Below are 26,864 nucleotides of genomic sequence, written 5' to 3'. Positions count from 1 at the left end.
ACCCTGTTTCCTTGTTGCCTTGCAGAATGAAATGTTGCCTTGAAGGCCTGAAAGGAGATAAAGCAGCAGCAAACTCTTCTCCTCTGTTGCAGATAAACTGCTATTAACTGCTGAGGGTTTCTGGAATGAGAAGGGTGGCTCTCCATTGAAAGCACTGATAGAAATCCTGAGCATCCAGCATAATCCAGTCCACCGTATCAGGAAAACTCCTGGGAGCTGGCACCATTGAGCACAGCGATGACTTTTCACGCTTCATTTCAACCGTGGAAGGATGATCCCCATGGACAACCACTGCAAATGTTGGTGGTTGGATCCTGACTGCTCTTACCTCCCCATCTGCAATGAGATGGGGCTTCCTGCAAACTTCATCTGCCACAGTGACCACAGCACTGAACATAGCATCTGTGTGTGAGCAGGAATACCCCACGTCGTCCTTCTGCCGATGGGACAGTGCAATCTTGCCCTTTAATGCACTTCTTGGTGCCTTAGTCCTTTGTCTTCCTGTGCTTAACCTGATCTATTGTTGTTTGATATAGGAACAGTGTGTGTGTGGGTGTGTGTAAAAGGAGGTAATAAGAAAATGAAAGGTCAGCAGGTGTAAAGGCTAAATGGCTCTTCCATCAAATCTAATACACATTCCCTGTGAAGGGAGCAGAGCTGCTGCTTTCCTTGCCTCAGAGCCTCAGCCCCGGACTCAGCCGCATCAGCTGCAGGCAGCATCTCCCATCCCTGCTGTGGCCCCTCACCTGCCCTGCTCACCCCCAGCCAAGCCCCACTCTGCACAGGGACTGCATCTTCTGCCATTCCTAAAAATTACTCCTGAGCCTTTCAGTGAAAACCCGGGGGTTTGGATTTGAAAACCAAAATGGAAACAGATGAGATGCATCCCATCTTGTTTTCTCACCTCCTCTCCTTTCTCTCTTCACTTGCTCCAGATCGGGGAGCGAATGGCAAAGGAGTGACCGAAAAATGAAGAAAAACAAAGCAAGGGAACATTTTTCTCTTGGGTTTTTTTTTTTTCCACTTGTTTGAGAGACCAGAATGATTTTATAAGCAGAGAAATGTGGTTTAATAAGAAGGGGGTTGGGTTGGTTTTGTTTCTTTAAATTCTAGTAGAAGATGATTGTCATGGGATAGGGCACTTTGGCCAGCGCCTCTCTCCTCCACCACTGGTAGAGAAGCTAAATCCATCCCAGCTATGTCCAGAAACACGTTTTCCTCTTTCTTTTGTCCTTCCATTAAGGCAGCAGGCAGAGTTTCCAGGTATCCCCAGTTTTGGGGTGTGCATTTGGGGTCACCTCAGGCCTGGTTTCCAGAGAGGCTTTGGCATTCTGGGGTGCAGCATTCCTTTTCTAGGCTTCTAATACCCATGGGAAGCTCTTGCAGGCATGTTGCAGACCCAGAGGAGTTCAGTGAGTTGCTGAGGATATAAATTGGTGCAGTCCTGCTGGAGATGAGTCTGCTGCAAAGATGCTGCTCTATCCAGGGTCTATTGGAGATGTTGGTCCTGAAGAGCTACACAGCATTGTATCTGCAGGTAAAACAGATCACTGCCTCAGAAGTGCAAGCAGTGGGATGCTCCCTACCCTCTGCTGCACATCCAGACCTTCATCTCTTCCCTGCGGCTGACCTGCACCATGCCAACAGCTCTCTGCCATCAGAAAGAGCAGCCTCAAGGTCTCTGGCTTGGCTGCAGGAACCAGGCAGAGTGGGAGGAGACAGACACAATGGCAGACAAAATTCCCTGTTGATCTAAGAGATCCTTATCTGCTCGAACCTGGAGGGGAACTGGTCTGGGGAGTCAGCAGGAGTTAAATCCTTGCTATTGGTGTTTGCCCAGCCCTTGAATTGCACCACCAGGCAGTGGGGAGAGACTGAGGTGGGTGCTAGGCAAGCGTGGGGAGGAGGGGAGGAGGAACTCCGCATCCTTACAATATTTATGCTGCAAATTCCCATGTGTTTTAAGCTCCTGAGTCTCCAAATATTTATCTAGTGTTAATATTTCGCAAACTGCATTAAAATTTGCCACTGGTGCTTTATTCATTAGGAGGTTCAGCCGCGCCTGCTGAATCCGTAACGCGTTCATGCAGAGACAGCAGCTGGAGGATGCTGTCTGCACTGCGAGAAGGAGCTTTCTGCTCCGACTTCCAAAGCAGGGAGCCGAAAATGAACTCCTTTACCAACATCGACTTGGGCTGTGTGACTGCAGACATTCAGCTCAGCAGCCAGCTTTTTGACCCATCCGACTCCGAGCAAGAATAACTTAATGTGAGTGGGGTGAGGTAAATGTTCCTGTGAGCACTGGGAAAGGGAACTGGGGCTGGGGACATGGTTTGTCCAAGCCTGATGCTGCGGTGGGTATGGTGGGGCCATGAGAGCAAACTGGAATGCACGAAGCTCTGTCCTCCATTCTCATATGTGCCAGCCCCATCCAAGGAGGTTTGTGGATATGGGGGGAGAGATTTAGCCCGTGGTGGTGTCAGGAATGGTGCTGTGGCTCTGCTGCTCATCCCAGAATCAGCAGCGTTGCTGGGAATACCCCAATGCCTGACCCAGCACCAAGGCAGGATTTTGGTCCTTTGCACTCTCCCGCCACGTGCTCTCCACCCGCTGCCTTAGACTGGGGCTTAATTTCAGCTTCAGACTCACATTGGCTTCTATCTCCTGTTCTTTATGCAATCCACTTGCCAAAATACCCCGAGCACGGAGCGCCGTGGAGGACATGGAGACAAATGCTCAGTGTTGCTGGCACAGGGAGCTCATTTTACCCTGATTCCTTGACACTGCAATTGATACACGGCTTAATGGACTTTACTACTACTGCTGGTTTCCTGTTAAAATTACTCCCAATTATGGCAAACGTTTAACTTTAGGTACAAGCAGAACTGCAAGCAGCTCCATTTTGCACATCGTATTTCTGCTAAGCTTCTAAATTCTCCTGCAATTTTGCTTCATAAAGCAAGGAGAGTTCCAGGGGGGCTGCAGATTGCAAATTGTGAGAGGGACTGCAGCAGGGCAGGGTTTTTGCAGTATAATGCTGGGGAATGAAGCTTCTAGCTGTGATTTTTATTTTCATTTATCCTCATTTTGCATTGGCAACAGGGACGTGCCAAAAGCTGCTTTCATGCACTGGGCAAACCTAGAGCAAAAAGCCGCCTGTTGCTCCCAGCCATTCCAGTGCTTCCACTGAAGAACTCTCAGCCAGGTCCCTTGCTTTCAGCTCTGTTTCCTTTCCTTTTTGAGTCCTCTTGCATAATTAAGACATGAACCTGGCAGACACCACGCAGCTAACACAGATATGATTAATTTTCATCTTCCCTTTTTGTTGTAAAGGTTGTCCGTTCCAGTGCAGAAAGCTCCATTGTGGATGGATGGGAGACGGGCCAGCCAGCAGTGGGTTTGAGGTAAAAGGGGACAAGACATGGGAAAGTTTAATGCTTTGAAAAAGTGACCTTTCGTGGTAACTAATTTGTCACTTCCCAGCACCATCTGCTGACTCGTCAGCTGCATCCATCATAACCATGAAAAGATACTGGGAAAGTCAATTAAAATGAGAAGCGGTGTCAAATGGGCTTTGTGCAGACTCTTTAGCAAAGGGAGGGGAAATAAAACCCCTGTTGTGTAATGTCCTTTTCATGAACACACGTGAATGTGGGCCTAGGGAGAAAAGCTCTGCTGACCTCTCTGGAAGTTTTACAGGTAGAATTGCTAAGCTGCAGTGAATACAGAGGGATCACGGTGCAGGTGAGTGTTCACAGGTGCCTGTACCATAGATAAAGTGTGGGAAAGGCAGCAGGAGCATCCAGAGGTGACCAGGAGCATCCAGAGTTCTGGTCTCCAGCATCCCCTGGCTGCACTCACGAGGTAGCTACTTGGTCTCTGTTCCCACTTCAAGCTGTGGGGGGTACTTCATAGGTGCTCAGATAAACTGCTGGTGTTACCAGCGTGTGCTGGCTTCAGTGGAGAGAGCCCTGACAAGGTGGAGGGAGCAAAATCGATGCTTAAACAAGAGGAAAGATGCTCTCTGTTCATCCCCCAGCACAGGAGCATCGATTCCACCAGCTCCTGCCCCTCACTTGCTGTGAGCACCCAGCAGACACCAGAGCGTGCTGCAGTAGTACTGGAGCTGGGTGCCCTCTGCACTGGGGGAGCTGCTTTGGGCAGACAGACCACGAGTCTCAGACAATCCCTATCGACAGGGAGGATTTGATTGCTTCGGAAGACAGCTGGGTAGATAAATGCTCTGACTTGTCACTGTGCTCACACCAATACCCAGTGGATGTTCACCCCTCCTGCCCCCAAACTGGCATTTCACCCCATTCTACACAGGCACAAGGAGAGCTGGGCAATGCCTCACACGGCTGCAGTACTTTGTTGTGCTGATGCTGAACTTGGGATCTTCCTGCTTTGTGCCTCCTCTTTTGTAGCTGGGAAGCAAATTCACTAACAGCAAAGTACATGTCTGCCTGGAGAGGCATTGAGCTGGACATCTCAGGTGCGAAAGACATGTCCTGCTTACAAATTGAGGAAGAGACAATCAGAAATTGCAGGTTTTGACTGGAGCAGTGTGTGGGGGTGTTCTAGGGGAAGAGGGAGCAAATCAATTCACAAAGGGATAGTCAGGAAGAGATAAAGGAGGTGGCCAGGTTTATTTCTTTCAATATGGCAGTATTTTACTGTGGTGATAAATGAAAAAGCACAAAAGATTGACCCTGTTGAGATAACACCACATAATCAACACATCTGCATATCAACACATTGTATTGCAAAGGGAAAATCTCAGCAATCCTCTTACAATCACTGCAGCAAACAATAGGTCTGGCTGGGGCGTCCAGAGCCATGTCTCAGTGTAGTGACAGCTCTGATGTCCCAGCAAAGGTGGACAGGGGGGAGATGGCCCCAGTGCTGCCCTGAGCAGTGTGCAGGGAGAGGAGCAGGGCCCAGCACAGCAGAGGAATGTGACAGAAAAGGAATCTTTATTAACTTCAATTCCAGCTGATATTTATGGGGAAGCTAACACAGGGGTGAAACGTGACCTCACAATGTCTTTCAGTAACGTCCAAGAGGTTTCTGACACTAATTCAGGACCAGGCTCAGATCAGGTAGCGCGCTGAAGCAGCGGGACCAGGCTTCATTAAATTCATCCCGAGAGAATATTTTAATATTTAAAGAGAACATTTAATGTTTATGTAAGTCCTCTTCTGACGTGAAGCTGCTGTTAAATCACTTCAGAAGGTACCTTTTAAAGCACTTTATACCAGGCTGTTATGGAGCTGTGCTGGCAAATGCAGTTCCCAGCTCTCCTGGACCCAGGGAGGGTTATTAAAAGATTCAGCCCATCAAGGAGGGTTTGCAGGGGGGAGGAGTATGAAGATAAAATTTAACAAAACAGCTGTCTCCAAGTCTGTCCCTCTCTCAGCATCACTCTGTCTCCCTCGCTGCCAGTGGGACTGCTGGGAGCGTGTGTGTGGGTCTTAAACCAGAAGAGCTGGAGGGCTAAAGCTTGCAGAACAGAGAGAGTCTTTAACAGTGCTTCAAGGGCTGGGCTTGAAGTCCCTGGAGATATTGCTCAAGAACAAATCTGTTTACAGAAAAAGATTTGAGAGGAGAATTGTCAGTCAAGACACTTCTATTCTCAGCTCAGGAGCAACTGGGAGAGTAAATATACCTCTGGTTAGCTGGTGGATAAATTAGATTGCAGCTGATCAAAAGCCAGAGGGATTTGTTGTCAGATGGCCCGGCCCTCTCCACTGTCACCCTGGTATCTTCTTTCCTGTGTCATTCAGACTCTCATGATGGTTTCAAAGGAGGTAGTCGCCAGTTCACTTGTGGTATATGTGGTGTCTCCGCTGGCTGAACAGACTAAGGGCTTCATGCCCTTTGCATGCAGAGCAACTCCCATAAAATGCAGGTAACCTCTAAGAAACTGCAGGGGCTGGAGCCCTGAATAACGCAGGAAAGGCTTCCTCCTCCCTCATTCCCCAAGCTTTCATCTCCATCATCTGCCCCTCCTGTTCAACAGGAGATACCCTGATACTGGCAGTCCCTCCCTCACCCCAAAGCGAAGTGCTATGGAAGAGGGCAGAGACAACCTTTAGGCTGTAAGACTAGAAAGGAAGAGCCTGGATCCTTTGCATAAGAACCAGAAGACCTGTGTGGGGGATCATCTGCAGCTAGTGGGGCTCCTTTTTCTTTCCTCCATGCTAGTGGCTGTGATTTTGACAGAGAAGCTGCAGCCTCCCGTCACCGCAGTGATGGGTCTTTTTGTTGTAATAAATAATTAACCATCCTCCAGATGGTTGTCACCTCTGGGATGTGCAGAGAGGAGAATGTTCCCTCTTTTGATGTGAAACTAATACTGTTGAAAGGTGTCAGGCAGCCTCAGAGACTGCAGCTCCTTAAACACAGCCGAAGTGAGCTCTCCCTGCACAACACTACCCATTGATACTGGGGAGAAATCTTATTTCCAGCACCTATCCACTTGCTGTGGGTAGCAATTGCTTTTTGTGGGGAGCACAGTCATCCTTCAGCCTGCTTGAGGAAGACGATAAGGACTCGCGCACAGTCCCCAGATCGATTGTTCATACATCACAACCCTTGTAGTTATGTGTCTGCCAGTGATTGAGGCTCTTCTAGACATATGTTCAAACCAAAGCAAGTGCACAGCAGGCAGTTTGACACTGAGCACAGCCTTCAATCCACTTTACATGTCCTGTCACGTTTGTCATATCCCAAAGCAACTCTGACATTTCTCTTTGGGCTGGGAAGAAGGGTCCTGAAGCCGAGTTTAGCCCCATAAATGGGAAAGGAGCAGAAAATTGCTGGTTTTAGGGATTTAAGTGCCAGTCTGAGCCCTCAAAGGCATGCTTACCTGGTTAGCCAAGTCTGAAAACTGTGTTTTTCCATCTGAATACAGCTTGCTCTTTGCCCTGCCCATGCAGCCACTCCTGCAGGAGTTCAGCAGTGCTCTTCACGACCAGGAGTGTGTAGGTCCACCCCAAACCAGCTACACTGGAATCTGGCCAAGACTTTGCAGGTTAATGTGCAGCTATTACAACCGTGGTGCACCAAGAAGCAATAATAGGATTTAAACAGCAAGGATTCACAGTTCAAATCATTAAATAATTGGCACATCCCAGTGTGGACATCCTTCCCTGCTGCAACCACAAGCCCTCCTGTGCCTCCAGAACAACTCCATTTACTTCAGGCACATCTGAGCCACAGCTGGCTCAAAGTCAGTCAGGCTGGAGGCAGGATGATGCTTCATCCTCAGCCTTTATTAAGGCAGGGTGCTCCACCAGCACCAGAGAAGCTGAGGGCTTGAAGGGTCAGGGTGTGAGAGAGTGGAGGATCATAATCAATGATTTTTATCTTTACAGTCTCTGTGGCCAGGAACAGCTTTTATCTGTGTTTCTGAGTTAGCCCATAGCTGATCCAATGCATGAAAACTCTGACCCTCTGAACAGCACAAGACTGCATTGACTTCAAAACGTTGCTTTTTCCCTACACAAGGATCATCCTTGTCCCTTCAAATCAGCCCCGGACCCTCTTCCAACTTGACCAAAGCGGGGTCTGAGCTCCGCAATGTGCCTCTATCTGCTCTCCTCAGCTTTTCCTTCTGATGTTTCTGCCTTCCCCCCCACCCCGCGCCAGAGGGCTGTTCCTGGCAGAGCTGGGATGTGTCTCATCCCAAGGCAGCTGGAAAAATACCAAGCTGTCCTGAAGAAACTGCTAGCAGAGATGTTACAGGACACCCCAGACGGTTCTGTCAGCAGGTTGATTTCTGCCTTGGGAGTTCTGCCTTTCCCTGCTTTCACCAGCTCATCACCGCAGAGATATTTATATTCCTCAGAAGGGCTTTTGTGTTGTGTTTGCTCACTTTACAGAGTCCTCACCTGCTCCCATGCACACACTCTTCTTCTGGGAAGGTTATTCCCTGTTTTAGGGTGCTGTTTGGGCCCTAGAGCTGATACTGCCTGTTAGCAGCATTGCAACACTTCCCAGCAGATCCCAACACTTTCCTACTCGGTCTTCAGGGTGCAATTTCCAATAGTTTGTAAGGCAAGCTACACCTGCGAGCAGCTCAGCCCCTGCAGAGCGGAACCCGGCTGAACACTTCATTACAGCTGGAATGAGCTGCAATTCCAGGTGTTCAGTGCTAACAAATCCCACCCTAGGCTTTGTTCTTAGCGTATGGTAATTGCTACAGAAAACATGCAGGGGCAGTGTCATGCAGCTTACTCCTGCCTGCAGGCTCGAGGGGTGGTGCAGTGGGTTTCACTAGTGTTACCTCCAGACCTTTGTCATATTTGGGCTTAAACGTCCCAAATGAGGGTCCCTACTGCTCCTGTGGAAGTTGTTCCTCTGCTTTGGCTTGCTGATTTCAGTTTGCATTCCAGCTTTTTAGCTAGGGAGCTGAAGAGGAGGATACAATATATAAAGCCTAGGAAAGACTCACTGAGAACTTCAGGACAATTGCTCTTTTGTCTCTCTTCTTTTTGGCTGACTGATATCTGCAGAATCAGAAGAGAAAGCGATGCAGCCTGCTAAAGCTAAAAGGCTCCATGTGTAAATGAAACCTGTAAACGAGATGAACAACAAAATCTGAGGTGAGATAATAAATCACACAGTATAAATAAATGGAGGATTTGGGTCTTCTTTTCTGCATGCCTCTCAGCCAGATGGCAAGCAGCAAGTGTGGGAAAGAGAGGGAGGGTTTCCAGTTCTGGAGAACATCGCTGTCCTTCTGAACAGTGCAAAGCATGCTGCAAAGCCTGAGTTATTAATCTTTGTGGACTAATAAGTTTCATCCCTCCCTTTCAGCAATGAAGGAAACTGAGGCAAATCCTTCCTGGATCTTCTAGCCAAGGCAGGGACACAAGTGTTGGATGAGGAGGAGTGCTGCAGGCTCTGGGCACACGCTCCCACCCTGCTGGGAGAACACAGGAGCGCTGGTTTGCGGTTCCTCCCTGTGCTCCTAACCCTCCCTTCCTCACCCAGGCGATTTACATCTCAATAACGTGGTGAGGAGCACCTCTCCCATAGCTATGATGTGAACAGGCACAGTGTGTGTGAACCAACACAGAGCTCTGGCCTTGTTTCTGCCTCTCAGACAAATCTAGAGGTGAAATTGTAATTCCACTTGAACATATTGCTCTCCATTTACATACCTTTGGCTTATTTTAGAGCTGCTCCTTTATACTGGCAGCAGGAAATCCAACATATGTAAAGTATGGACGGATGAGATCAATGGTATATCCAATTTCAATCCAATTTTATCCTCCTAACCTAACACAAATTCTGTTCTCACTGGCTCATTTAAATAGCTGTGTTTGTGCTAGAACAACACTTCTCGGTATGTTCTCTGCTGCAAGCCATCCCTTAGGAGATAAGAAATCTCCCAATGTATAATGTAACATCCAGCATGGAGTGGATTCCAGCTTTCACATCGATTCAAAGGCATGCTCCCAGCCCATGGACTGATCAGCTCAGTGTAACTCGGTGTTTGCAGGGATTATTGCTGAGGCAGGTTGAGCTATGAAATCACTATAAATGAGTCTGAGCGGGAGGAAGATAGAAAGTAATGCATTCTATTACACTGAAAGTGGAAGCAACTGCATGTATTGCCAGGCTCCAGGAGCTCAGCCTGTGCAAGTCAGTCTGCAGTGGAGCAATACACACAATATCTGGCATGGAAATCACTGGAGGAGCTGCATCACATTTATACCAGTGCCCAGCAAGATCAGAGACAAGGCTGTTGAGTTCTTACTTCTGAAAGACCCAAACCTTTATCCCAGGTTTAATTTTGCCCTGCCACAGGGAAACATCTCCTCTTGAGGGACAAACTGCTCCTAACAACCCACACAAGCTCTCTGGCATGTCCCTTTGCCCAGCTCTTCTGTTCCCGTCGTTTTCCAGGCTGACAGCTCCCCTGTACCATCTGGGAAGGAAAGTTTCCCAGCAACAGCAAGCAAGAAAGCGAACATGAGCCTCTTGGATTTGCTTCCTGGACCATTTCCCACCAGGGTGATGGTGGGGCTGATGCTGTGGAGATTTCCATGAGGAGATCCGTCAATGTGACTTTGCAGGGATATCTGCCTCTAAGCTTACGTTTTGCCCCAGACAAGCAGCAGCAGCAGCAGCAGCAGCAGCAGCAGCAAAGGCCTGCTTTTACCCTGCCATCAGTTCTGCCAAAGGCTCTTCCCAGTAGACCCAGCTCAGGGATGTATGCGAGAGTAACCATACGAACCCTCTGTCTTGTCCTGCAGCAACAACTGTGCTCTCCAAATACACACCAAAGTACAAGGGGCTTTCAGCTTTTGGAATTAAATTCCTTCTACCCTCAGCGGACTAAGGGAAAAGAACAGGTACCCTTTTGCTGGAAGGAGATGATATAAGGACCCCAACCATCCTCCCAGGCATGACTCCCACTCTCAGGGGGAGGTCATATCTTAAAGAGCAAACTGGTCCCTGTGTTGCACAGCAGAACTGTATCCCCAGTGTCCTGGAAGGCTGCTTTGGCAGCCAGCAGCACCAAAGTCCATGCCTGCAGGCGGGTGGGAAGATGCTGCTGCTCCAGCAACCGAACAACAGTGTGGTGGCAGGATGAGCAGCCAAGCAGTTGGGAGAAAGAGGCAAGGAAAAGAGGAGAGGAAAGCCTCCGGAGGCTGAGGACACGGTATGCGATGGGGCGGCTGAGGAGCAGTGTTCTCAGGTCGCGCCTGTGTGTGGCTCCGAGTGACAGGGTGCTAAATCGGCACAGCCGGCTTCCAAGTCAGAGCTGACACTTCTCTGGTGACATATGCAGGACTGTCACCCAAATGCCATGGGATAAGAAGACCGGGTGGGATGGCAGGGTTTTAAAGCAGCTGCTCAGTGGAGGAGGAGGGGTTCATCTGCTGCCCGTGCTTTTTGGGGTGCAGCACTCTCCCCTCTTCAAGCACCTTATGGAGATGATGCAGATCTATTTCTACCCCTCTGCTTACACCAGTCCGGTCTAAATACTTCCAGGGGGGAAGCAGATGGCACGGCACGCCTGCTCTTCCCGTTCGGCATCTGAGTCACTGCCAGCAGGCCTAAGGCAGCTTCTGGGCTAGCAGGGAAGGTGGAGGCTGTCCCCTCTTGCTATCCCATCTTCCCACATCCAGCTCAGGATATTTACAGCCAAGATATTTGAGAGCTACACAGTAGGCTGGGAAAGTGGCTTTTCACAGTTGAGCATCCCTGAGCATCGCAGCCCATCTGCAGCATCAGCAGCCTGTGCTCTCCCCTGCAGCCCCTGCTGCTGCCCAGAGCTGTGGGGATGGCTGATAGGTGGCAAATAGGTGATTGTCCATGTGGAATGGGCTCTGTCATATCTGAGAGACAGAGGGCTCTCTTCTACTGCCTTCTCCATGGTGCCCGGGTACCTTCCAGGGAAACAGGGATGTTCGCAGGGGTTGTCTTGCTAGGGAGGATGGGAGCACAGCCGTGGATTTCTCTCCACAAAGAAGAGGCATCTGTTCCTGCTGCATAATGGTGCTGCCAACCTCCCTTCTACGAAGGAATCACAGCTTTTCCACAGGGGCATCCAGTTCTCCAACATTGTTCCCATGTTCTGCACTCCCATGTTCCCAAGTTCATGCAATGGCAAAACTCTGTCCTGGTGGAACTCAGAGAATGGTTTGGGTTGGAAAGGACCTCAAGATCATCCAGTCCCAACCCCCCTGCCATGGGCAGGAACACCTCCCACTAAACCAGGGCACCCAAGGCTCTTCCCTGACTTCCAGAGGCAGATAGGATGGGTTTGGGATGGGGGTTTTTTTTGGGCTGTATTTTTTCCTTTTCTCTAAACCAAGAGGTGTTCATTTAATTCATGGCCTTCTATCAGCTCAGGCTCAGGCACCCGCAGGCATCTGCATGTCTAGGCAGAGCTTCTCCAAACTGAAAGCTGGGAGCTTACAGGAGCTGTGCACTTCAGCGCATGTTCTAATTCTGTATTTACATTAGACACGGCTCCAAATTATTAGCTGTCAGTCGTGCTTCCCAGCTCGTGAGCAGGGGAGGCTTGGCTTAGCACGTTCACACTTCCCATCGCAACTGAGGATTGCTCTTTTAATGGGCTCCCTGGCCTCCTCTGAGCGCGCATTCGCGGTTGCTCACCAGACTAACAAAGCTGAGCATCTCGTGGCTGCCTGCTTGCAGGAATGAGGAAGAGCGAGGCGAGGTTTGCCCGGTGCCCCGGCAAGAAGGACGCGGCAGCAAAGGGAGGGTGAAAGGAGGGGTGTCCCCAAGGATGCCATGGCGGCACAGTTGGTGGTGGTAAGCAGGGGGGGACTTTGTACTTCCCACCACGCCGGTGCCACACGTCAGTCACAGAGCGATGCAGAGGCAGCCCGCACGCGTTCATCACTGCTTTCTCATTATCTTTAATTAAATCCCGATATTAGGCGATTTCACGGTGTTTCAGCCACTTTCATTGCCTGCTTTTACAGGCGGCGGCAGGAAAACGCCAGGACTGTACATGGCTGCCTCACCTTGACATCTTCAAGTCGCTGCTTGGTTTTAGGCTGTAAAGGATGCAAGGAACCTCCTTCCCCAGCAAATATCCCAAGGACCCAGATCCTGATCCTGCCTGGAGCGGTGGCAGAGCTCCAGCCTGCTTGATGAGTGCCAGTGCGATGACTGTAACTTGGCAACGAGGAGAGGGATGAGGAAAATGTGCGTGTAGGTGGCAGGGGGCTGGGAAAGGCACTTCTTTCTCCTCATGAATGTCCCTAATGGTGTCGATACACCGCTGTAGCTCGAAGTGAGGTGAGAGGTGCACAACTCCCCTGCTTGCTCGTGAGCAGGGTCCCAGGGCGACGGGGCAGTGACACAGACTACCTTCGCCCTTCACTTTCGCCATCTTTCTCCTGCCTGCGAAGTGGAAGCCCCCGCCGGCCACCAGCCCCGCTCGGAGAGGGCACCGCGACCTCCCCAACATGGCCGAACCAGCGACCCTGCCTTCACAAGATGGCGGCGCTTTCCGCTCCCCCCCCAACATGGCGGCCGCCAGAGCCCCGCTTTTGCCCTTCCCCAAATGGCCGCCAGAGCGGGCGCGTCGGGCCCCTCCCAAGATGGCGGCCGCGCTTCCCTGCTCGCAGAGCGCTTCCGGTGCGGCCTGGTGTCAGCGCCGCGGCCATGGCGGAGCTGACGGACGCCGAGCTCCGGAAGGAGCTGGTGGCGCTCGGTTACCGGCCGGGCCCCATCACCGCCACCACCCGCAAGGTCTACTTGAAGAAGCTGGGCTGCCTGCGGGCTGAGGTGGCGGCGGCCCGGCGCAGGGGCCGCGGAGCTCCGCACAGCCCGGCCCGCACCCCCGCCAGGCCGCAGCAGGCCTCGCCCTCGCGGCAGCGCTCCGGCTTCAACCTCAGCTCCACCGGGGCCGCCCGCGACAGTGAGGAGGAGGAGGAGGAGGAAGAGGAGGAGGAGGAAGGGGGGCGGCTGCCAGCGTCCCGCTGGGGGACGTCTGGGGAGGGCGGCGGGCTGTCCTGGGGGGACTCCCGGGGGTCTCCGCCGGGCCGCGGCGGAGGGCTCGGCTCCAGGGCTGAGAGCGGCCCGTCCCGGGATAGCTTTGGGGGGCTGAGCCCCTCGGCGCAGTGGGGGGCGTCTGTGGAGAGAAGCGGGGCTGCCGGGGCCGGGCTGGGGCTGTCCCTGGGCGGGCTCGGGGGGCTGAGCTCCTCCTCACAGTGGGACGCGTCCATAGAGAGAAGCGGCGGCCTGAGCCCCACGTCCCAGTGGGACACAGCTGCGGAGAGAAGCAGGGGGCTCGGCACCGGGCTGGGCACGTCTCTGGATGGGTTTCGGAGCTCCGGCTCCGCGTCCCATTGGAGTACGGTGACGGAGAGGAGTGAGGAGCTCAGTGCTGGGTCAGGGCCGTCCATGGATGGGTTTCGGGGCTCAGGCTCCTCAGCACAGTGGGGCACGTCCACAGAGAGAAGCGGGGGGCTCAGCAGTGGGTTGAGGCCATCCCTGGACAGGTTTCGGGAGCTGGATTCCACATCCCAGTGGAGCCCATCTGCAGAGAGAAGTGGGGGGCTCGGCGTCAGGGCTGGGGCAGGGTCATCCCTGGATGGGGTCGGGGGGCTGAGCTCCACATCCTCCTGGGGCACCTTCACGGGCAGGAGCGGGGGGCTCAGCTCCAAGCCCCTTTCCAGCGATGAGGGCCTGAAATCCAGGAGCCATTGGAGCACATTGGGAGGAGGAACTGGGGGGCAGAGCTCCCGAGCTCAGTGGGAGACGGCAGGGGAAAGGAAGGGGCTCTCTAATAGCTGGTGGAGAAGGGAAAGCGACGTGACACCCAGCACCCATTGGGGCACATCGTCGGGAGGCTTGAGTCACCGGGGTGGGAGAGGGAAAGAGGACTTGGCTTCTGGAGTGGAGAAGGAGGCAGGCAGCTGGGGAGGGGGGTTGATGCGGCGGCTCCCATGGAGGGCTACCACCGATGCAGGGCTGGCCTCGGGCAGCTGGTGGGACAGGTCGGCAGCAGGACAAGGAGTAACCCCACGGACTCGCTTGTTGCGGTCAGCCCCGAGGCAGCAGCCGGAGGGAAAGGGCAAAGGCCTCGAGTACTACCTCTCCCAGTTCCTTTGCTTCGCCAGTGTCGTGCTGCTGCTCATTTTTGTGGGCATCCTCGTGGTGAAGATGATGGGGTCAGGCTGGCTTGACAAGAGAGAGGAGAACTGTACGTGCACTGGTTGGATCCTGGGTTTGAACTTCATTCTTCACCTTGCTTTTCTGCTTGCTTTTTATGACTTCCATCACCATCACATTTATCATTCTCATTGCCATAACCTGACAGCTGTGCTCTTGTCCCCGTTTCCATCTCCCTTTGCCTGTGGGAAACATTGTTAGTTATGGAAAGTAAGTCAAGTGTGTGCTTTTTCCAAATGAATTTGGCCTTCGGTCCTTCAAAACCGTGGGTTTTATGGAGAGTGACATTTCTGCTTGGCCAAGGATGTGTTTTACGGTTGTCCATTGTGTTATTGCCCATTGTGTGTTTTTAATGTTGGCCTCTGCACAGCACTGCCCTTCGTGGCCTTTATCCTGGCACTACAGCGGTCAAATTGATTCTTCAGGACTTTGCAGGTGGCAGAGCTTTGAAATGAAAAGAGGCTTCCCTGTCTCCCAGTTTTTAAAGCAGAATTCCCCAGCTAGAACAGTATTGGAATGGAATTGGTGTCATTCCATGGCTTTGAACTGAAAGAAGGAGGTTGGGGTGCAGTTAGGAAGGTGCAAGTCCTTAAACTCAGCCTGCTGTAGGTGTTTGTGCGCTTTGCGTGGGTTGGGAAAGCTCTCCTGCTTTCTCCAAGTCAGAATAAAACTGTCCAACGTCATTGTATTTCTAATGCACCCTTTCCACCTTTGTTGGATATTTTGAAACCAATGATATTTTGAAGCAAAGAATCTTGCAGCACAGCAGCAAATTCTGCAGTTCTCAAGTGGTTTAGATTGCTAGAAAGTGCTGCGTGGTGGACCAGTGGCCAAGTTGTTGAGGCAGGAGGGAGCTGTTTAAACCAGAGGCCATAACTGCAGAGCTAACAGCTCCAACTAAAAGAAACCCTCTGCTTTTGCCTTGAGGAGGCTTGATTTAAATCCATCTTATCACCGTGATATTTCAGGTGACCGTGGCATGCAGCGGGTGGCATTACTAGATAGTAAAAGATCAGTGTGAAGGTGTGGGATAGTAAAGGAACATGAAATGTCTTGATCAGGAGCTGTTAAAACATTCATAGCCCAGTTTTTAATTTCCAGCTGCACGGAATTCATTGCTTGCACCCGTTTTATTTGTTTTGCTGCCTACCAAAGCTGTGCTTTGAATGTGCTATTTGCATAGCAAGGTACTGTAGGGTGAGAGTAAGAACAGCAGAATCAGGCTTTAAAGTAGAGCGTTCTTTTAAAAAGATAATTACTTTCTTGATCAAAGCTCTTGTTTTGCAGCCAACTAACTCACCCTCCCCTTCTCTCTCGTAGTTAATCTCTTGCCTGTGGATTGTGACAAAAGAACAGATGATGTAAGCATCTATTTATTTATCTTCAAGTATTGTGGCTTGGGGATTCTCACACAAGAGTAATTACTGTAGGTAACTTCCTCTGATACCAGTATCACAGCAAAATGATTAGTTCTGTTGGTTTACAGAAAAACTGTGGCTCGATGAGTCGGAATTAATGGGGCAGATTAAATTAGGGCTGTGTCTGAGACTCTGAAAGATAAAAATTTAAATTCCCAATTACGTGAATCAATTTCTTTAATATTGTAACAGAAGCGGTATTGGTTTGCAATAAAGCCGTGTTCAGTCTTAGCAATACAAGATTTAATCCAACTAATTCCCTGAACTCCATCATGAAGGGTTTGCACAGCCCTGTTTTTTTTATCCTAATGTATTATTAGGAGAGAGAAAACTGAATCCAATGCAAAGTTACGGTTAGGGGATGTTTTAGAGGCAAAGAATCCATGAGTGATCGGGCAGATGTCTGGTGGCTGGGGATGCGCTCGCTTGATTTGACTCATGAGCTGTGAATCTTTGCTGCAGGTGTGTTTAGTTTGAACTAGTGGTGCATGACTGAGCCAAACACACTGCTGGTGTGTTGTTCTGGTATTTTTAGCTTTGTCTGACCATTGTCCTGTTGCTGCCAGCCTGTTCATGTTTGTTACCTGTTTCTGACTTTCAGTTCTGTCAAGCTAAACAGAAGGATGTAGTAATGAACGTGCTGCACGAGTTGTACAACTACTTATCCGTTCAAGCTGGTAAGTTCCAATTGGCATTCTAGAACACTTGCGAGCATACAGCAAACTGCCTCTCCCAGCTGCCTGGACATTTTAAACCTCAGTTTGAAGAGTGGGGTTTCTGGAACTGTCAGTTCCACCTGAAGAGCTCTGAGAAAGTCAGGTAATAGAATACACACATCTTTCTCTGTTTTTCTGAATCGTGCCTAGCTGATGCCCTCATGTTACTGTGCTCTTGTGGAGTGGTCCTTATTTGCACTTGATATGTTTGGAATGTGAGGTAGAAATATTCCGGTTTATGGTTTTCTTCTACCAGCATCATGAAATTCTCTTCAAGGCACTCAGAGCTAGTAAGTGTAAGCTGATGTGTTCTTACAAATAAAGCAACTTAAGGGATTCAGCTCTGCTGAAACACAGCAGCTGATGATGTGAGTGCCTCTTTTATTCTCAGTGCAGAGTAAAACAGGCTGTCTTGGCTGAGGAGCTGATGGAGCACACCAGTTCCTCCAGTCTCTACTATGTTTGAGCAAATCTGGCCTATAACTAGTATTTTGTGATGGATAGGGCTGCTAGATATGCAGTGTGTAAGTAGAAACTTGTTTAGCAAGATATATGAGTGTTAATCAGTAAAAGTCCTTAAGTTCCATTTACTAGATTTCAGACCTCAACAAGGCTGAAGTCTTTAGATACTTAAGTTTCACAGAATTTCTAAATCTGTTCAGATCAGATCAGACTGCAGAATTTCCATCAGTTTTACACAGTCTCTCAGTATATTTGCTTGGTCAGCTTTGTGAAGCAAGATTTAGATGTTCCTTACCAGCATTCTTCTACCTGGGTAGAAAGTAGAGCTGTGTTTTAGGCTTCTTAAAAGCATTTTGAATGCTGATCATTGACTCCAACACGGCCGTCTTTGATACCTGATGGAGGGAGCCCTTCTGCAGGTCATTAGGTCAGAGAGGTGGTTTTGTACTCCAACAGTATTTTTCCCTTCATTCTGTGTGGAGGAGCTCACATGTTGAAGCACGAGGTTTGATTGCCCTTACTAAACCTATATGAAGCGGTTGAGCATTTTATTAAGATTCATAATCTTACCTGCCAACAGTATGAATCTTATCTTGTAATCATTTTGCCTGGAGCTATAGCCAACTTTAAAGGATAGCATTCCCGGATGCTTCAGTGGGTTTCTGAAGTGTTAAAAGGCTTTTTTTTTTTTTTTTCGTAACATTATTTCTCTTTGACTTTTTTACCAGGTAATTTTGAATGTGGAAACCCTGAGAATCTAAAAAGCAAATGCATTTGGGTTAGTGAAGCAAAGGATCATGTGGTGGTGAGTAGGCTCTGAACAGCTATTGTTATGACATAGTGCTTTGTCTCTTATAAGGCAATAAATAACAGATACTAAAGTGATTCACTATCTGTTTTACGTACTCGTCCTGTTCTGATTCTTTCCTCTATCTCTAGCTTCCCCTTTGGCCAGGCCTGTTCTCAGCAGTTCTTTTGAATAATCTCCTACATCTCTGATTCAGCCCCTGTAAATCTAACTTAATGGTTTGTTGTTTCACCATAGTCATCAGTCTTCTGAAACCAGAATTTTCCCTGAATTGAGGGCTGGGCAGAAGAAGGATTTTTCTATACCCCAAAGTGTCAGAAAACAGACTGCTTTGATCTAGCATTCCATTTCTTTCATGGTAAACTGTCAGTAAGATTATGTTGTATTTAGTGGTTAGTCTTAACGGTCTGGGATGGTGTTATTTCACAGTGTGCTTCATGCATCACCTACTGTAGTCAGAAGGCTTTAGTCCAGGCAGACCTTCAGATTTGGTTCTCCTTCCTTCAGTTTGCAGAATTACGATAAGAATTAACCCAGGGACAGACCCTATAGAATGAAACTACTGTAATGAAGTAATGTCACTTGGTATTTTAAATGAATGGAGAACTAATCTTTTTATTGATTCTTCTGTACAGAACATAACTGGTAGTTCCCCACAGAAGTTTGAAGCTGCCCTGCACTGGATACTAAACAGTAACAAGGATTTAGGAATATGGTAAGTAGAAGCCCACTAAATTACGTTCCTGGGTATTGGCTGAGAGATAATTTTACATGCTCTGTGGTGTGCCCTAAAAGCTTCCATACCTCGTTAGATTTCAGAAGACAGTCTGGGACTGGCTTTGTCACTGATTGCTAGGCAAGCTTCCAAGTGAAAAGTACAGCCCTGCAGCAAAAACTGGCAACTGAGCTCACTCCTGGGGAGCCTGTTGCCCAGGCTTGCACTGCAGGACATTGCATTCATGGACGTGCTGTCTTCCAGATGAGCTGTACCTCTGAGGCTGGGGCTATCAAAGGTTGTGTTGTGCTTCCTGTAGGGTTTAGATGTGGTGGTCCTGATGTCCTGCCCATGGTCCTGAGACAACAACATGCTGCTTCAATTTGCCCATGGAGCCACTTTTCCTAAGAAAACTGTTCTTTAGCACAGTTACTGGAGACAGAGCTTCAGGATTGTCTGAAACCGCATCCTTTGACCAAAGGGTTTATTAGACAGCAAAGCACTCTCACCAGTAGGTAGCATCACCCACGCTTTGAAATGCTTTGGAGCAAGTCCTGATGAGAAGGAGAGGAAAATGGATTGTTGAATGGTATCTTTAGTGTCAGTTGCCTTTCTGGCAGAACACACAGTACATGTTGAAATGACTGATTATGTAGGGTGTTGGTCAGTCATCAGTGGGTTTTTTTTTTCTCTTGAGTTTCTCAACTAGCAGTCTCTTTGGTACATGAGAAATCAAGAGAAATACAATTTTTTTTCAGGTAAAGAAACACAACATTTGGGCCATTCCCTAATGAGAGGCTGTTATCCAGAGTCTGCAGACATCATTACCTTCCTCCGGGAAGTGTGGGCTGCCTCCAGTCTGTGTTAACTCTGAAGCCTAACATTTGTTTGCATTTTTAACGTTGCTAAACGTATCCCTGATTAAGTGAATTATAACAGTAGTAATGCTGGAGTTGGTGGGTATAGCTTGTGTGAATTCCCACTGCTAGATGTTAGCTGAAAAGCTGCAGTGATCTAAGGATCAGACAGTGTCTACTGCTTTGATTATTGGTGTGTGGCAGATTCCCAGGACAGGATATAGTTTCCTTAGTGACAGGCTTGGATTTGCAGGTGGGCTGGGATCCAGAGTTTTCAAGTTCCTATTTTTACAGAGGAGCAGTGCTCATGTCAGGAGTTGTGTGGTACAAAATCCTCCCATTTTCTAGTTTTCATAATTAGCTCTCCACATGGATTCACTTCCAGGCTGTCTGCGCAGCGTCAGAGGGAGTTCAGCACGCTTCAAAACCTGCTGGTGGCTCTTGTAGCAAATGCTGTGTGAGATTATTTGTCTAGGTGCTAGTCTGAGAGGCAGAACTGAAAATGAGCTCTCCCTGGGTTCTTCCGCTGCATATTTAAAGTATTTTCATGGAATTTGGATTGTAAATAAAACAAGGGGGTGGGAAACAACTGCGTGTCTCCAGCTACTGTAGAATCCAGTAACCAGAGACAGCAGTTTGTGAGCTGTGCAGTAGTAAATTGCGAAAACACCTTCATCTAATAGGTTATTCATGGCAAACACAGAATGAATTAGTAGCTTAAAAGATAAAATCCCCTTTAGTCCAGTTCCTCTGATGGCTCTCACTTGGGTTTCTTGCTGCCTGTTGGCTAAGAGTATCTAAGAAGGAAACAGCATCAGTGTAGATCTGTGTATAAAGAAGCGAGTTAAAGCATCTCAGGCAGCACAGCAGGTGTGTGGAAGGGATTTTGCAGGAGGATGTTATGGCTTTTGCCAGGAATTCTATCCAAAGGTGTGTCTGTTCTCACTGCAGATGCACTTGATGCGTTGTCACCTTTTTAGCTAAACTGTTTATGCTCATCTGTGCTGAGGAAAACAGTGTAACCTCCCTGGACACTGACAGCCTCCCTCAACCGCTCTCTCTGCAATTGCTGCTGAGTGACTCAGTAAACATTTCCATTTCTCTGTGCTGGGAGGTGGGAATCCAATTTAAAGTTTAATCTTGTGCACGCTGAGAGGTGCTGTCAGAGAGTCTGCAGAGGGAGACTTCAGTTTACCAGTGGGAGTTCCAGCCCTGCTGCCTTTTCTAAAGCCATATCCATGCCTTGCTATGCAGCCAGTCCCAAAATGTTCTGGAAAGAGGAGCTGCAAGGATGTTGGTGTATTTTCTGTGTGGTGTACAGAACGAATTACTGCATCTGCAGTCTGTTTGTTCTCCCTGTCTTGATTAAAGACTGCAGTTGGAGTGCCTGTTCTGTTCAGTGAAGATTTTCTGCCTCTTCTCATCAGGTTGAAAGGCAAAGACCTTTCAGAACACGTTACCAAAGTGGAGGAAGTGTTCTGTCTTGAATCAGCCCATCCTCAGATGGGCTTTGGCTGCCGTTTCCGTCGGGCAGTGGTCACTGCTATCATGAACCTCTTCCTGTTCTTCTGGTGTAAGTCACTGATGTTGGTAATCAGCTTCTCCCCTTGCTAGCTGTAGAGATGAACCTGCGTGCACACATTCTCCCAGCTATATGAAATCACAAACAGAGGTGAAGTGAATCTGCTGATGAGTTAATTTCTAATTAACCTTTGTTCTGGCAGCACAGGGAGACCTGTAGACCTGCTCTTGTGCTGTGAGTGCTTAATGCTTACTTTAAATCAGAAAGCTGATTAGCTCTTTGGGTATTCCTCGAGTACCCATTACTGTGGTCTGCAAGATAACTCTGCTAACCTACCTAAAAGATGAGTTTTTTCTTTCTTTACTAGCACTAAGCTGCAAAGTCTTCTGGCCTCCTTAATAGTGACTTGTAGCATTTCAGTGTAAGAGGTTTTATTGGAATAGTCCATCATGCCCCAGCTGTGACAGAGGTCTTACTGAGCGCAGTGATAACGAGAGATGAGTGTTGACTAGGAGAGCTTAGAATCTAGCCAGACAAGGTGGGGTGAAAGGGGATAGTTATGTTTATTGCAGAGACTGAGATACTAAAGTTAGCTCATGTTGTAACGGGGGCATTTGTCAATGCTAAACCTTCAATATAGATCTCCTGAATTTCAGGCTGGCACTGGAGCCTCAGGCTTTATTTCCTTATCAAGCAGCTATCTTCGGAGCAGTGAAGCTTGACAGTCTTCTTAAGTGGTTATTGTGGGGGAGGCCTCTTGCAAAGAGATAGCTCTGGGACTTAAGAGAATTGAAGCCCTGTGGTTGTGCTGAAGTTTCTGATGGGGGCGAAAAGACCTCTGTAATGAGGCCTTCTGACCACCTCTCCCACATCCACATGTGCTCTTCTGCTGCAGGTGGTGTCAGCACCAAGGGTTTTGCAGGGTGCAGCTATGCTGGTGAATAAAATGAACTGCTTGGATTTAGTTCCAAGCAGGCTGGGGTAGCAGGGAGTGAAAACTGCCTCTGGGGAGAGGCAGTGTCAGAAACAAACCTGCTAGCACCCAGCAAGTACATGTCTGTCGGTAACTGAATTCTGTTTCTTTGTGTTCTTCTAGGTCTGATAACTCTTTGGGGGATCCTGCTCTTCCTTAGGTATCGCTGGCGAAAGATGGAGGAAGAGGAACAAGCCATGTATGAAATGGTGAAGAAGATCATAGGTAGAATCAAGTAGCTCTGTAAATGCAAATAGCCCCTTTTTTCCTCTGTGCAATGTTGAGGTCTCTCGCTGTTCTGTCCTTTTGCCCTCCAGCTGTTGTCCAGGACCACTATAAGGAATGGGAACGGAATTTGGAGCGTTATCCCTATGTTGGAATTTTCCATGTTCGGGACAGCCTCATCCCTCCTCAGAGCAGGTGAGCTGAATTCTGTTCATTAAGGAGGGCTGTCAGCATGATGTTATTCAGCTCAGCTGAAAAATGCAGTTACAGGGCAACAGACCATGCGCAGGCAATTGACGGGAAGCTGGGCTGCAAGGAGTCTGTCTGGCTTTTCAGTTTATAAGGGATTTTGACATAACTCAGGCTATGTCTTAACCTGCTGCAGATTAATGTGACAGTCCTGGGGCTGGTATTTTGTGCAGTCACACAGGTGTACTGTCAATGTGCTATCAGACAGTAATTGGATTTTGTTCTGCTTGGGCATGGAGCATCTGATTTTCTCCCCTTCATCTCATGTATGTAAGATGCTATCCTCTTTCTCAGCCGTACCTTATTCTCCCGACAGGTGCTGTGCTTTTCAGAACAAACCTTCCCATGAATTGAATAGGGGACTGGGAAGATCTCCTGGAGTGGTTGTGTATGTTGCTGCCTAGAAAGTTATCAGTTCAAGTTGGGCAGCTTGAAAGGGCGATACAGTGAGATGGCTGGTTTTGGTGCTTTGTGGTCAAGATAGTTGCTCCAGGGGCCAGAGGGTGCAGCCTGGTTCTTGGTGGTTTATGTGCCGCTTGCTCCATCTCTTCACAAGCATTGTATTTTAGTTAAATGGAGCTACTTTGCTCTTATGGCACAGCACGCTGTGTGTGCTGCAAAGTCTTAAAACATCCTCAGTCTCCATCAACCACAAAACTCCTTTTCCTCCTAGTGGTAATTCCAGCTGCTTTGAGCTGGTCTGTGTGTGTGACACCCAGAATTACTAGACATTGATTCAAAACTCGGGTGCAGTTCAGTTTGTCCTGCCTGTTCCAAGCTATCTCTGCATGCAGGAAGGATGAGAGCAGTTTGCTAATAGAGTCCCTTCCACGCAAGTTGAGCTTGAAATTCAGGGCAGTCATCAAGTGCTCGTACTGAGATAGGGTCTCGTCTTCTCCCCCAGGCAGGACCCGTGTTTTCATGTTGTGGCCTGAAGTTGCGTCTACACCAGAGTTGTGGTTTAATCTCCTTTACTGTCTGCACAGGGAAGAGGAGGCAGCTAGCGGTAGCTTGCTGAGCAGGCACAGTTGCTGTAAGCAGGAAAGCACAATGGGGAGATGATTCTCATCTGTTTCCCTTTTCTTGCTGTTTCTTGCAGAAAAAAAATGAAGCGGGTGTGGGAGAGAGCTGTGGACTTCCTGGCTTCCAATGAGTCACGGATTCAGACAGAGTCACACAGGGTAGCGGGAGAAGATATGCTCGTGTGGAGATGGACTCAGCCTTCTTACGTCTCGGATTCAGAGCACTGAAGAGGAGCAGAAGTTGAGCAACTGTTGATACGGACCTCGGCAAGGGGACAGTCCCCTCTCTGGTGGTGGGAAAGAGCAGGTCATGGTCCTGATCTCCTGGGGTGGGGGATTGCACGTAGCTGTTTGCTCTTCTTTCTGAAAATCTTCACACACACAAATTCAGGGCAATAATGTTGGCTTGGAAAGAAGATGGGCTTGAGATGAGAAGCTAGAATTGCACCAAAGTTAGCCTTCCAGCAGATGTCTGGCTTCCAGGAGCAAGCAAACCTAGAACAACTTGAAAACGATATTAAAAAGGCCTATCTGATGTCGAGGGACTTGGGATCTCTCTGACAAAGCCTTCCAAATTTGACCTCAGTTCTGCAAAGGCCAACTGGTGGCAACGTCCATCAGGGAATGTGTTTAAAGAAGGTTAACATTTCCCATGGAAACACTAGGGTGGGAGTTAGCTGCATTTTGTTAGAATTTGTTTTTATCAGTACAAAAGAGTGAGGAAAGCACTTAGTGAGGAAAATGTGTTGGCTTCACCCTTTAAAAATGGGGAAAAGGGGGCAAAGTTAGGTGAAGGTAGTCCTAGAGGGAGGGCAGTCTGACGTGCCTTGGGGGTTTGGGCTGGGTTGGGTGGGCTGGAAGAGTGCTTGTGACCCTGTTAACACTTTTTAAGTCTGCAGTCTGTGTGCTTTATGATTTCTGGGAGGGGTGGGGGGAATTTGGGTGGAAAATAAAGGATATAGGAAGCTTCCAAAAGCGCTTTCTTGTGGCTGCAGCCAAAGGGGCTGCTTCGTGGGCTATTAAAGAGCAGCTTTAGAAAGGCTATTAGGGCTGAATGTACATGTTTATCCTGGGCAGCTGCAATGTGTGTGCTGTGTGTCAGAGCAGAGACGTACCAGGCGTGCAGCATGGGGGTGGGATTGCTGAGTCAGTGTTCCTGCAGCCTCACAGTGGGTACAGGGAGCAGTGATCAATCCTCTGTTCATGCTGCAGGCGTCGTATTTTGTACTCTATAATAATTTCTTTACTTAAGTTTCTCTTTATGTCCAGCAAAAGCGTTTGTTTCAAAGAAAATAGCACCAGTGTGTGGCAGTTTAGGCTATAGGCAGAGATACTGCTGATCTGCTCTTCCCAATACTGTAAAAGAGCTTGCCAAGACAGCAGGGACCAGTTTAATTTCTGGCATAAGGTGGCAAAACCTGCAGGGAAGCCAGCGCTGATTTGAACCTGTGTCACCATGGACGTGGTTCTCCTCAGCACACGGGCACTGTGTGAATGCCCGTGTTCATCTCTGGCGCTCGATGTGTGCAGAGCTTCCTCCCCAGGCTCTGGGCTGGCTTAGAGCGGCTGCCAAAGCCCTGCTCCAGCATTGCGGGCTGGTGGTGCCACACACAAGGGGGGTTCCTGGTGCCAGTCCCTGCTCACCTCTGGGTATGAGGTCTGCTTCGGTGCGTTTTCCACCTGCACACCGCACAGGCTGCTGCTGCAGGACTGCAGAGACCCCTCAGGTACCACTAAAGCGAGTGGGGAGAGAGCGGATCTTTCCAGGAACAAAGCACGGGGAAGGTCTTTCCCATGAAATAGGAAATGATCTGCGTGGAGTTGACTCTGACCCCGTACTTTTGCTGCGGTCACAAAGGGGAAGGTGTTTGAATAGAAAAGGAGATTCCCCCTTGTCTTTGAGGCAGTGACCAGCGTCTTCCACTGTTAACAAAACAGGGACTAAAGCGAAGGCAGTCTTGATTCTCCTGAAGTGCTATAACGAGTTCCTCACTGCCGCCATGGAATCCTTGCGAACACCGGTGCCTACGTTCTTAAGCCTTTTTAAACTGAATTTGTAGGGTTTGGCTTAGCTTTTTTTTTTTTACCCGTCCAAATCCAGAAGTGAAGAGTCAGGCATTGCAGTCATCTTTTTGTATTCAACTTGGTTTTGTAGAATAAATGTCACTGGCTTGGTGCTGTTTGTATGTTCAGTTTAGCTCTGTAAATCAATACATACAATAAATTTATAACGAATGCTTTGTTACCTTTATTTTGACGCAGGAGTCACACATTGTTCCGAGTGCTCTGCTCAGGCTGAGCAAATAAATCCTACTCCAGGGAGCTCAGGGTTTCTAAGAATAAGCCTGAAGATGGCACGGGGCTGGCGTTGACAGCCTAAGGAGACAGCGTGGCTCCTGTGACGCCGGCGATCACAGTGGTGGCAGCAGCCTCAGGTGTTTGCCTGCATGTTCAATGTGTGTTTTGGGAGCAGTTGGCATTAAGCAGAGGTGTGGATGAAAGCTGTTCAGCTGTGTTTTGTGGAGGTTCACAGCTGGGAGGGTTGTGAGATTAAATAGTGGTTGAGCAGGTTGATCAGTGCTCCTGTAGCCCAAAGCAAGCAGCTGTTTCTGGAGGGGTTGGGATGGTGCAATAGGCTGTGGCAACTGAGTGAGGGTGTCCCAAGCTCCGTGTGTTTTGCACTTGTTCTGGGCAAGGCAGATCCCTCACACGTTGGGTGTCTGAAGTAAACAGCTGCTCCCAGCAATCCTGACTCTGGGCCAAGTGGCTGATCCTATTATTGCGGCATCCTCAGGCCATGGCTTTTGGGATGTGATGTGAAGTGCCAGGTGCTGCTGTAGGGAGACTGGGAAGTAATGAGGGAAGTGTTTGGTACAGTGCCAGAATGAGATGGACTCTAAGGGCCCTTCCTGCCGGTGCTTGCAGGCTGCTGCTCATCACTGGACACACCACTTCCCTCCTTGTGTCGCAGGGGTTCTATAGGCTTTAAGCAGGGTGGTTACAACACACTGTAAAAGGATGGGGAGCTCAGGTGGATATTGGATGGGCGTGGATATTTAGGTCAAGGAAAAAGGCAAGAAGCCAAGTCTTGGACTGTGTTTCAGATCCCTGGTGAGCAGAGGACACACAAGTACAGCTTGTCTGCAGGGTCTGTTTCCTCGCGTGTTCCTTCAGTTCCTCTCCCACCTGTGTCAGTGGCTCGACTCGTGCCACCACAAGCTCCA

General features: G+C 49.1%; 1 protein-coding gene across 2 annotated transcripts; it reads left to right on the top strand.

Moving 5' to 3' along the window:
• Positions 1–13,115: 13,115 nt before the first annotated feature.
• On the top strand, positions 13,116–25,876 carry LEMD2 (LEM domain nuclear envelope protein 2). Of its 2 annotated transcripts, none has more exons than XM_065698166.1 (9): positions 13,116–14,704; positions 15,994–16,034; positions 16,693–16,768; positions 17,998–18,074; positions 18,713–18,792; positions 21,077–21,222; positions 22,268–22,369; positions 22,462–22,564; positions 23,718–25,876. In XM_065698166.1, exons 1-9 carry the CDS (start codon positions 13,162–13,164, stop codon positions 23,866–23,868), a joined length of 2,319 nt encoding a protein of 772 aa, XP_065554238.1. In that variant the 5' UTR covers positions 13,116–13,161; the 3' UTR covers positions 23,869–25,876. The 2 variants fall into 2 exon arrangements, with proteins under 2 accessions (XP_065554238.1, XP_065554239.1); XM_065698167.1 differs by having other exon boundaries at positions 13,122–13,417.
• Positions 25,877–26,864: the final 988 nt, after the last annotated feature.

This window comes from Lathamus discolor, chromosome 19 (assembly GCF_037157495.1).
Source record: "Lathamus discolor isolate bLatDis1 chromosome 19, bLatDis1.hap1, whole genome shotgun sequence".
Lineage (NCBI taxonomy): Eukaryota > Metazoa > Chordata > Aves > Psittaciformes > Psittacidae > Lathamus > Lathamus discolor.
This window is presented reverse-complemented; position numbering and strand designations above follow the sequence as displayed.

What these genes read in the sequence shown, in the direction of transcription:
- LEMD2 (XM_065698166.1), top strand. Translation starts at nt 13,162, where the DNA reads ATGGCGGAGCTGACGGACGCCGAGCTCCGGAAGGAGCTGGTGGCGCTC. An exon ending in GTGACAAAAGAACAGATGAT is followed by an intron (nt 16,035 to 16,692) that starts GTAAGCATCTAT and finishes TCTGACTTTCAG; the next exon opens with TTCTGTCAAGCTAAACAGAA. An exon ending in AACAAGGATTTAGGAATATG is followed by an intron (nt 18,793 to 21,076) that starts GTAAGTAGAAGC and finishes TCTTCTCATCAG; the next exon opens with GTTGAAAGGCAAAGACCTTT.